General features: G+C 44.0%; 1 protein-coding gene across 1 annotated transcript in view; it reads right to left on the bottom strand.

The window, feature by feature from the left end:
• Window positions 1-1496: 1496 nt before the first annotated feature.
• LOC143038447 (uncharacterized) overlaps window positions 1497-12500 on the bottom strand; it is a 27139-nt gene continuing 16135 nt past the window's right edge. Inside the window, exon 2 of the mRNA XM_076207651.1 lies at window positions 1497-5619. Within this exon, the coding sequence (XP_076063766.1) occupies window positions 1514-4111 (2598 nt within the window). The 5' untranslated portion in view covers window positions 4112-5619 and the 3' untranslated portion in view covers window positions 1497-1513. The remainder of the gene's footprint in view (window positions 5620-12500) is intronic.

Below are 12500 nucleotides of genomic sequence, written 5' to 3'. Positions count from 1 at the left end.
GTACCCGATCCACGCAGGATTATATATCCCTGTTGTCACAAGAACGGCACAAGAAAAACAATTACGACTCAGAAACGATTGAATCTAGGTACGCATTACAAGAGACAAGACACATGGGCGACCGTAAATCTCTCAGGTGAAAGCAGTTCGTAAAACAGAACTCAGTGTTTTGGGTGCGCGACTGCTACTTCGGAAGTCATTCTTCTCTCCCGAACTCGCCGAAAGAAAACGGCGATGAAAGACAACGAACTGGAGGCGCGTCGAAGAGATATCCTCTACCGGGTGGACCAAAACTCACTGAGGTCATTAACTGACATTTATGTATATATTTTTTTCAGTGATTTTACGTAATGCATACGTATTGATCAAAAAAGGAGCTACTAGAATTAATATCCATTATCTCCATTATGTTTTAGTTTTATGAATGTATTTGTAATAACGAGTCAGTTATTAAAAACTATACCAATCAGTAACTTTTGAGCCACCCTGTACTATCTAACCTCATCAGAGCGATGACCCCCTTCCCACAGCTAAACGAAACAGGATCCAGTTTCATGTTAGGTATGCGTACAATCTATTGTAGTATTCTGTCGATATTTCAATACATTCGTTGTGTTTCTTACTCATTCGTGAAAATGCAGTTCACATACATTACTTATTACAAAGGATTACAAAGGCGGAGCATGCCGACAGGAGACCTTTTGGTCCATATCTAGGTCGGATGCGAGAAAAAAAATTGGTATCGTCAGCATCTATATCATTTATATATATGGCAAACATTAGAGGAGTCAATACAGAGCCTTGTGGGATGCCACTTATCACATCTTCCCAGTTCGAATTTTTGTCTCTAAGTACAGGAGTCCCCCAAATAACGCGGATTCGAGTAACACGGATTCAATTATGTTTAGCACATAAGAGTCTTATGACTAGAGTAGATCCAGTTTCTTCACCTTCCGCTTAACAAAGTCATCCTGTAATGTCCTTCCCCCCAGCTGAATAAAATCGCTTGTCATTGGCTAGAACAAAATATCTAAAGTGCAACACGGAGACAAATGGGTCTGATAGCCTTTAAGATCAGGGGACGAATTTATAAAAGATTCTAACCCCTAAGTCTAGACATAAATATTCAAAATGGCGGAGATTTTCCCTAAATCCCTATTATGTCGGCAACCTAAATGCTTATGTCTAGACATTCTAGACATAAGCATTTAGGTCGCCTACATAGGGATTTAGATAAAATCTCCGCCACTTTGAAATTTGTGTCTAGATTTAGGGGTTAGGTTAGGATCTTTTATAAATTCGTCCCCTGGGCGACCTAAGACTCATATTCAAGTGTAGATTTTGAAACACTTTTTCCTACGGTGGTTAGACATAAGGACCTCCAAGAAACGTCGCTTTCAAATGAGACAAAGAAACAAGGAAACTCCCATCTTTGAGACCGAGAGAACGATCCGCGTCGTGCCACAATAACATGAAAGGGTCTAAAGACTAATAAACCTTATTTCGCCTCTGCTTACCTTCTAAAGTCCTTTGCCCAGCAGGCGTAGATGACGGGGTTCATGGCCGAGTTGATCCATCCGAGCCACGTGACAATGGCGAGGACCAAAGCGGGCTCCTTGAGGCACTCTTCGCCACACACTCCTGAGAGCAGGTTGGTGACGAAGAAGGGCAGCCAGCAGACGATGAAGACGCCCATGACAATCCCCAGCGTCTTGGCCGCCTTCTTCTCCTTGGCGAACTTAGCCAACTTCCTCGATATGGAAAATGACTTCAGGTTCCGGGGAACCACTTTGGTCGAAGTGTCCGGAGACACCGTCCCGGCGGGGCCTCCTACGTGTCTCTCGCTTCCTCGATCTACCACCGAGGGGCCTCCGCCTCCTTCCACGCCGTCGGTCGAGTCCCTCAAGACCGAGAGCGGGGTGAACCTCCCTTCCTGGCTCTCCGTCGGCGTCACGAGTTGAAGACACCGGCTGTTGCCGTTGTGGTGGTGATGGTGATGATGATGGTGAAGATGAGTGCTGCCTCCTCCACCACCACTACTGCTGCTCTCACCACTGTGTTGTGGGTGCAGCGAGTTATGCTGGCTGTGATGATGATGACCGTACTGAGTTCCTCCCCCACCACGGTGAATCCGAAGCGTGAGCTCGACGTCGCCGTCGCCCGTGTAGCTGACGAGCTTCTGACCGAGCTTGAGGGAGCGGGTCTGTTCGGTGGCGGCGCGGTAGATGCGGTAGTACGTGAAGACCATGACCAGGAGAGGCCCGTAGAAGCTGATGGTCGAGGAGAAGACGAGGTAGGACACGTCTTCGGTGAAGAGGCACTCCTTCAGCGGGTGCGGCGGGGAGGTGGCCCTCCACCAGGCGATGGCCGGGAAGGAGATGAGCGAGGAGCAGACCCAGACTAGGCCGATGAGGCCGCAGGCCCTTCGCGGGGACATCCGGGAGGGGTAGCTGAAAGGGTCCGTGATGGCCCAGTAGCGGTCGAGTGAGATGACGCACAGGTTAAGAATAGAAGCCGTCGAGGCTAAGACATCGAAACTGTGCCACACGTCGCACACGTCAGGCCCGAAGGCCCAGTACCCCAGGGACTCGTAGAAGGCGCTGAAGGGCATGACGAGTGCCCCCACCAGGCAGTCGGCCACGGCCAGCGACATGATGAAGTAGTTGGTGACGGTATGGAGGTACCGTTCCCTCGCCACAGCCACTACCACCAAGACGTTCCCGAAGATGGTGGCGATGGAGAAGAACAGGAGAAGGAAGAGTACCGAGGCAGCGGCGGGACTCAAAGCCTCGTCCTCCAGGGACGTGACGTTCAAGGCCGTCGTCGTCGAGGAGGACGTGCCGTTGAAGCCGTCCTCGCCGAGGTCTTCGAAGAGGGTGAAGGTGGACGAGGACGACACGGCGAAGACGCTCGAAGAGACCGAGGAAAAGGTGGAGGAGGAGGAAGAGGAGGCGTAAAGGGAGGCGGTGGCGTTGGGGAAGGAGGTGGAGAAGACGGCGGTCGTCGTCGTCGTCGCCACCGCCGCTGTCGTCGTCGTCGTCGTCGCCGAGTCCTGGTAGAGGTGGGAGGCGAGGGACGGCGCGAGGGAGGAAGGAAGTGAGGATGTGACGGCAACGGAAGTGGTGTCTATATCGACGGAGGAGTTCGGGAAGCTGCTCAGGCTTCCGTTGAGCGAAATAAAGTGACCTTCATCTTCTCCAAAAACACTGTCGTCCACGCTTGCCCCACCTATCTCTCCTTCTCTCCCTCCTCCTCCTCCTCCTCCTCCTCTTCCTCTTCCTCCCGTGAGGATCCGGAAGAGGTCGTAGGGGTGTGGCGTCTCTGTGTCGACATCGAAGTCATCGAGTCCTAAGTTCGAGTCTGTTGGCAGCGCCATGCTCCCTTCACTGACAACACCTCCGCCTCCAACGCCGTTCGCAACACGTCCAATAAAATTACCAACACCGCTACTGTCTCCACCACCTCCAACATCAACCAAAGCACCTTCTCCATCAATTACACCCCCAGTACCCGCCTCTCCTACTCTCCCTCCTCCTCCGATATTCACTCCAACCCCGCCTCCTAAGAGGTCATTCCAGTTGGTTCCGTTCACATCGCCACTGCCTCCTCCTCTTCCTCCTCGTCCTGCTCCCCAGGTCTTCTCGAGCAGAGTTGGCAGGGTCCACTCCTCCTCTTCCTCCTCCACGTCCATCCCCTCCAAGGGGCCCCACAAGCTGCTGACATTGTGGGGTTCCTGTGTTGTAGGTGGGATGGGGTAGGCGGAGGTCGTGGGTTGGCCTGTCGTAAGTTCGCTGGCTGAAGAAGGCGAGACTGTGGAGAACGGAACAGAGGGACGTCCGACGTCGAAGAGAGACTGGGAAGAAGTGACTGGCGGAGGCGTGGGCGAAGTGGGAGGAGCTGCAGGCGAATGGTCCCCTAGAAGGAAGGGCCTGTGGTCGAGGACGATCTCGCTCTCGTTACTGTTGTTGTTGTTGTAGTAGCTGTAGCCGAAATTGTAGCTTCCGCCCGGTGGCGCTTTGGCAAGCCCGGACTCTTCGAAGACCCCGTCTTCACCCTCCTCCTTCTGTTGCTGGCTCTTCCTCGAGATGGCGTTCAGGTTGAGGTATGGCATGGTGCGCCAGAGTATCTTTATTAACTTTCACGCCCACCACCCCCACGTCTACGCGGCCCACACCCGCCCACGCCTTCAACGAGACTCTCCTTCCGCCCACTCGAAGAGAGGTTTTCGCTCGAAGGCACCCGAAGTGCTCTTCGAGCTTGGTGGATGGGCCAGTGCCACGGAGTGCCAAATCCTCCGAGACCTAATCTAACGTCTACTTCGAATCCCACGAACTCGCGACCTTCTTCTACAAATCCCCTTCCAGTCAGCTTCGGGTCTTTCCCTGATAGCTCTTAGGTTTCCATAATCGTTCTTAAAGAAATATTCTTTTTGTGTTCCTATATTAAATCTCCCTTTCTGCCGGGTGGAATGATTCTAATTCATCTGTCAACATATGCTGAAACTCCTAGAGCAAGATTTACTGGACTAGTATATATTTGCGACACAATTCAAACTATGTATTAAGTCCTTCCAGGTAAGAAATTATCTTATTATAGTGACGGAAATAGTTACTAAACGAGTAATAAGAGTAACAGCGATGGTGATGATGATGATAATGGTAATCGTAATAATAATAGGAACAAAGACATTTTGTTTAACGAATAGATAGATACGCGTGGTTTCCGAGTCCTACGTGAGTTTTCTTTATTTTTCGCGTCGTTTACCCGATTTATTTCCTATGAAACCTCACAAAGAAGCTGAATCCTTCCCCAATAGAACTACTGTACGGTTGAATGGAGTCAAATCCTTCAGCATCTTGCGAGAATTGTTGGTTATGAAATGGAATATTTTTGTTGCGCATCGATGTTTTTTTTTCACAATATCGGAACACTTACACTTCACTTGCGTGACGTCATGTCGCTTCAAATTATCTTCGAAACAATTTCACTTTTCCACGATTCTACAAGCAGATTATTCGTACACAATAAATTATCAATGTGTTTCAGTTATTTCTATTATTTTTATTTGATTTTATTTTCCTTTATCTTTACACTATGAAAATTATTTTGTTCTTACTAGAACCACATAAGGTAAATAGATAAACCAATATGGCAGGCTTTCAATACGATAGATATTTTATCACACGTTTTCTGTAAACACAATTTTTTCCTTTCTATCGCTGCCTCACGACTTTAATTTTTCATCCAAATACAGTGTCCTTTTTTGGTAATGATATCAACCTCAAGCCAATTGACAGAACTCAAGAAGCACTCAAAGCTAACAACTCTCACTTCAAACCTAAGTCCACTTAACAATCTAGTTGCAGATTTATTGATTTTATTGTTATCATTATTATTATTGTTGCTGTTGTTGTAGATGAGTATACATTAGCCAAACCTGACCTCTTCCATTCTGTCTAGCCAGAGTTTAGTGGTTTTTGAGGTCAGTTCGGTGTCTTGCCATTCGGTAGATTTAAGGAAATCCTGCATGGGGTAAGCACCTCACAGGATCCATGTTGAATATCTTTGGTGCAATTTGTACCACCTGTTCTCTTAGACTCCTTCAAACAAGCTGCGTACCTGCAAGAAAGGAGATGGGGTTATTTTCTTGTTAATGAATTTTAGTTGTTTAATATGAAATGAAAGGGCTGACGTTTTTTTAAGAAATTTTGGAACACTGGAGCACTTGGTTTACCATCTGGTATGAAAAAAGATCTTCCTCTTCATTTCTATCCCTCTCTCTCTCTCTCTCTCTCTCTCTCTCTCTCACTCACTCTCTCACACACACACTCTTTCACTCTCACACATACACACACGCCCGTACGCATGCACACATACACACACACACACACTCACACGTACCACACGCACGCGCATGCACACACACACACACACACACACACACACACACACACACACACACACACACACACACACACACACACACACACACACACACACACACACACACACACACACACACACATACACACACACACATATATATATATATACACATACTCGCACGCACACTCTCTCCCTCCCCTCCCTCTCTCTCTCTCTCTCTATATATATATATATATATATATATATATATATATATATATTATATATATATATATATATAAATATATATATATATATATATATCTCGTTTTGTCTCTGTTGCTCTCTCTTCTCTATGTCGTTCTATTTAATTAACAGTTTAGTTAGGGACTACGCAAGAATAGAAAAGATTAATCTTGTGGTCCACCGTGCAGGCACACGTGAGAGAGAGAGAGAGAGAGAGAGAGAGAGAGAGAGAGAGAGAGAGAGAGAGAGAGAGAGAGAGAGAGAGAGAGAGAGAGAGAGAAAGAGAGAGAAGGGAGAGAGAGAGAGAGAGAGAGAAGAGAGAGAGAGAGAGAGAGAGAGAGAGAGAGAGAGAGAGAGAGAGAGAGAGAGAGAGAGAGAGAGAGAGAGAGAGAGAGAGAGAGAGAGAGAGAGAGTGTGAGAGTGAGGGAGGGAGGGAGGGAGAGAGACACATATTCACACACGTTTCAGCACAAGTGGTCCCTATACGTCGAAATTGCTGCTTGTGTCATTAGTGACTCAACGGACCTGCAACCCCCACAGCCCCCTCACAGCCTCGTCACAGCCTCGTCACAGCCCCCCCACCCACCACAGACCCTTCCCTCCCCCATGCACAGCACCCCCTCTCCCACAGCGCAGAAGAAGGAGAGATACTAGTAATGAAATCGGTCTACAAACGTATGTATATACATTTAATTTTTTCACCGAAGTTAAAAAACTTTGTTTTTCTGTAGACCTTCGTACAGGTAGTAGTGACTGCCACTTACCCCGGTTACTGATAGGCACCTCCATGAGGAACAAGATAAGAAGCAAAATTCATATATATATATATATTATATATATATATATACATATATATATAATGTATATATATATATATATATATATATATATATATATATATATATATATATATATATATATATATATGTATATTAGAAAGTGATAATATTGATGCAGTCAGTGTCAGGAAATGGAAGATATTTTATGAGACTTTGTTCTTCACACTAAACGAGTCTAGTTATGAATCACTTGCTATCGTCAAGCGATTTTATTCAGCTCAAAAGAACCACAAGATCGGAAATGGCTAAAGTCACTCCTAATCAATTATTCTTCAGTAATTGTTCTCTCTTTTGATCCTGACCACGCTATTTAATTCATTTCTTTTACGTAAGTTTTTATGAAGACAGTAAGGTAGAGAGAGATGAGTCGAGCGAGAGAGGACTTCGCCACAAACGCGTGCATGTGTACCAAACAGATACACACGCTCGCACACACCCAAACACTCCCGATAAACAGACAAGTCGAGGGTCCTATACACGTAACTACGTGCAGAAAGAAGACGTGATTATTTGTCTGAAATTAGCACACTACGTCGACTTCGTCACGTGATTTTGATTTCGTGTTGTCTTATGAAGTCTCAACCAAGATCCATCCCAAAGGACGTTAGGTCATTTCAAGAATAAAATTATAAACGTCGTGAAAGACATATCTAGTTCTTGTTTATTTGGTTTCCCTAACCAAGATGTCGACACAAGAAATAGTAGTTGTTAGCTATTTGAAATTAAAGCACTTGGACAGAAATCTTGCATTTGGTTTCATGAATTTAGATAAAGAAAAATTAATTATATAAAATACGGTTGAAACACGGCTGCGTTTTTTTGCGCATGCGTACGCGAACGAAGACATGACGTCATATCGTCTCGCCATGCATAGACACTCTTGTAGTGCGCATATTTGTTTTACATAAGAAACAGTTTGTAACCTAAATAAATAAAGATGAAAAAAGAGAGGTGTAGGACCAGGTGTAGATCGTGTTTTGTGACTTTCTCGTAAATATCCTACGGACGTTATGTCAATCTTATGTCACGATGATGTCACATAAAGTTGAAGGAATATCATCTCAAATTTTCGTGCTGTCTTCATCACGCACCTGCCGTGAGAATATCCACAGTAGAAAGTCCATATCAAGTGAATTTCACGATCTTTATAGTACGTGACAAAATAAACAAATATATTAATACTTCACTCTACCTAAAGACTAAAATCCAACTCTATGACTCAATGGTAACCTACTGAGCAATATCGAGAACAAATTTTGGAAAAAATAGTGGTTCAGCAAGAATTGTCATTTTCACTCATTTAAGAAGTCTTCACAGATGATTTGTTCATCTCAAGGAGGGAATCAGTGTTATAGATTATCACCCTCTGTAATATACTTGAAGATAGCATCACCAACTATAGATGGAGTTTTTTCTCTCAGCCTCACACACACACACACACACACACACACACACACACACACACACACACACACACACACACACACACACACATGGCGCTGTGGTTAGAGCTCTGGCCTGCCACTACGGAGGTCCGTGTTCGACTCTCGCCCGGGGCTGAAATAATATCAGTATCGCAGCGCTGAGGGGTGTTACTCCAACTCTCGTGGGCGGGGAGTTGGGGGTGTGTGTGTGTGCAAGGTCATAGCATTACCCATAGATCGGACCTACGAGCTCTGAGCTCTCTTCCAGGAGGGAAATAGCTGTCGATCACGAGTCCAACACGTGATCCAAAAGACCAAATACCAAGTGAATACACACACACACACACACACACATTGTCATGCGAAGGGATTGTCAAAACTAGTTACCGACCCTGGAACAAAGAAGAGAAAGGTGACTTGTTGACCATCTATAGAATCATGAGAGGAGGTCCTTGATAGAGAAGACTTATTAAAATGAGATACGAGAAATACAAGAAGACATGGAAAGAAACTCAAAAAGGACAATTATAGAAAAGACCTGAAAAAGAACAGCTTTCTCCACAGAGTGGTGGATGTTTGGAACAAACTGGACGAAACGATAGTGTGTGCAAAAACCATACACGAATTTAAGAACAATTTAGATACTGCGAGATACAGAGACGGGACGCCGCGAGCGTAGCTCCCCTTGCAGTAAGATACAACTAGGTAAATATGCACACACACACACACACACACACACACACACACACACACACACACACACACACACACACACACACATACATAAGGCTTGCTGGTTTCGTGGTTGGAATCGAGGCTGTTGAGTTAACTGAACCTATTCTATTCCAGGAGCTATTCCCGATGTGACAGCCCAATTCCCATTCCCATTCTTATAACGTCACGCTTACCATTAAGTCGAGGAGAGCTGCCGTGAGCTTCAAGTATTTTTTCTTTTCCTATTTTTTTTAAGGTGGGAGGGGGAGGGGGAGGGAAGGTGAGGCTGAGAAATTTTGGCGGAGAACCTCGTCTTAGGAGCGCTGTTCTTCGATAATTTTCAAATCTCGTTAAATGTCCTTCACCATTTCCTCTTCTTCGTTTCTGCATTCTTGAAATGAGTCCGCAGATTTATTCTTCTTCTTCTTTTCTTTCTTCTTCTGCCTCTTCCTCTTCTTCTTCTTCTTTTTTTTCTTCTTCTTCTTCTTCTTCTTCTTCTTCTTCTTCTTCTTCTTCTTCTTCTTCTTCTTCTTCTTCTTCTTCTTCTTCTTCTTCTTCTTCTACTTCTTCTTCTTCTGTTTTTGAAAGAGTGTTCTTTGGTATCGCTTTATCTCATTATATCTAATACTTCTTGCGAGTCATATATTTCATTTCGAAGTCAGAAGCCTAACGCCAGACGTAATAACAACGGTAGCCCAACCCTTAACCTATTCAATACAGTGATAGCCTTTTCAGTAGACATATGACGTAATCCTTTTCGATAAAACGACGCTCCTGAAGTTGACTAAATTTGTTTAGAATATAATGAGCCACAACAGGAAAATAATCAATCACAATAACCTGAAGCTCATCAATGTTATGACACGCTCACACCCAAACTAAAAATAAATAAATAGATAAATCAACAAATAAATAAATAAATAAATAGAAATAACAAACGAGTAAATAGGGGGAAAATGGAATAAAAATCGCCTGATATTAGCCAGGATAAAATGCATAATGTGGCGAGTAAATCTGGAACACGTAAATGACTTCCTCCTTCCTTCCCCCCCCCCCCCACCCTGTCCCTTGGGACGAAAACGACCGATGCTGTCGCCAGGGGGGAAAGGCCGCAAAGGCTCGGGAACGCGTTAATGTGATCTTGTAATTAATTGCTGTACAACTGACAGCCCCGCTCGGCTGCCGGGAGTGCGGAGGGGGGGGGAGTATATGTGCCTGACATAAGAACGGCGTGTGTGTGCGTGTGTGTGTGTGTGTGTGTGTGTGTGTGTGTGTGTGTGTGTGTGTGTGTGTGTGTGTGTGTGTGTGTGTGTGTGTGTGTGTGTGTCTGCATACACTACGTTTATGTGTCTATACACATGTTATATTGTTATGTTATTCTTATGTTACGTTACGTTATGTTATGTTATGTTATGTTATGTTATGTTATGTTATGTTATGCGTATATGTGCTTCGAAAAGAGAGCTGACAATGGAAGAAGGAAACCCGAGTCCAGGACAATTCCAGAACCGAGTTCCATGACTCACTTCCGCTGGAATCGACTCTTTACTCAATGGGGGGAGGATAAATCAACCACAGTTCAGATTCCAGGACTCAAAGAAAACGGGTGTTTTGCCGCGACCAGACCAAGGATACAGACCTCTTTCTCTCTCTTCTCTCTCTCTCTCTCTCTCTCTCTCTCTCTCTCTCTCTCTCTCTTTCTTTCGTTTTTTTTCTATTTCGTTCTCGTTCTTTTTCGTTCTTTTTCTCTTTTTCGTTCTCTTTCTCTTTTTCGTTCTCTCTTTTTCGTCCTCTTTCTATTTTTCGTTCTCGTTTTCGTCCTCTCTCTTTTTCATTCATTTTTCGTTCTCTTTCTCTTTTTCTTTCCCTTTTCCTTCTCTTTTTCCTTCCTGTTGTTCTCTCTCTCTTTTTCTTTCTCGTTCTCTTTCCCTTTCTTCTTCTCTTTCTCTTCTTTCTTTTCCTGTTCATCCACCTTCAATTCCTCCTCTTCCTCTTTCTCTTCTTCTTCCTCTTCCTTTTGTCTTTTCTCTTTCTGTTTCTCTTCTTTTTATTTTCCTCTTCGTCTTCTTCTTTCCCTTCCTCTTCCTCTTTCTTTTGTCTTTTCTTTTTCTCTTTATCTTCTTTTTATTTTCCTCTTCGTCTTCCTCTTTCCCTTCCTCTTCATCTTTCTTTTCTTCTTCCTACTCCTCTTCCTTATCCTTTTCATCTTCCTCTTTCTCCTCCATATCTCCTCTTTCTCTCACTCTTCCTATCCCTCATATTCCTATTTCTCTTTCTCCTCACCCTTCTTTTCCTCTTCTTCTTCCTCTTCCTCCTCTTCTTCCCCTCCTCGTCTTTGTCTTCCTTTTCCCTCCCAACCCTGTTATTTCCTATCCCATTCTTCTCTCCCTTCCCCCAGTCCGTCCGATTCCGACGCTCTGTGTCCTATTCCGCACGGAGAAAGTTCTCCCAAAGTCGCAAGAATTATTTATCTTGGATCAGTGGGCGACCCCTAACCTGCCCCGTGTCGACTTAAGAAGCCAGACGACGACGAAGACGACGAAGACGACGACGACGACGATGACGATGACAAAGACGACGACGAAGACGACGACAAAGACGACGACGACAAAGACGACAACGAAGAGGACGACGACGAAGACGACGACAACGACGTTAAAACCTAAAACTGATTAATTCAAGGGACTTAGAGATTCCGTCTATATTCTATTTCATCATTTATTTTCTTCATCTCTAGGTGATTCTATTAATCTAGAATTCTACGTAGACGTCAAAGAAATAATCTTTTGGTGTCTAAACTCAATTATATTTATTCTGGCTATTTGTAGATGATTTTATTCCCTTTTATGGGGGACTTAGACCAAAAATTTCATCGTTTGCCACCAGATGATTCCATGCATGTGGGAAGATGTCCATGATCTCTCTCTCTCTCTCTCTCTCTCTCTCTCTCTCTCTCTTTCTCTCTCTCTCTCTCTCTCTCCCTGCGCCTATATCAAACGATAAAAAAATTCAGCATTTTGTCTGGCTATCGCAAGGCGATTTTATTCTGCCACGGATTTTGGATTTTGTCGGTAATAAATTGTTTTAGTCCTTAGGACCAATAATGCACCGAAGGTGTGGACTCATTGAGTTGGTAGAAAATAAAATAAAATAAAATTAAAATAAATAAAGGACGGATGGCAGATTTATTTATTTATTTGTTTATTTTATTTGCTTATTTTTATCTATTTAATTTTTATTTGTTTATCTTATTTTATTTATTTATTCTTTATTTATTTTTATTTATTTATTTATTTTGTTTATTCATTTATCTATCTTATTTTATTTATTTACTTATTTATTTATTTTATTTTTATTTTTTTGTGGTGACGAGTCTCCGGTCATATAAGAATTCTGCGTAGCTCTGCTCCGT

The sequence above is a fragment of the Oratosquilla oratoria genome, chromosome 24 (assembly GCF_046742065.1).
Source record: "Oratosquilla oratoria isolate Oo_2021 chromosome 24, ASM4674206v1, whole genome shotgun sequence".
Taxonomy (NCBI): Eukaryota; Metazoa; Arthropoda; class Malacostraca; order Stomatopoda; family Squillidae; genus Oratosquilla; species Oratosquilla oratoria.
The sequence above is the reverse complement of the archived record's forward strand: the minus strand, read 5'-3'. Positions and strand labels throughout refer to the sequence as shown.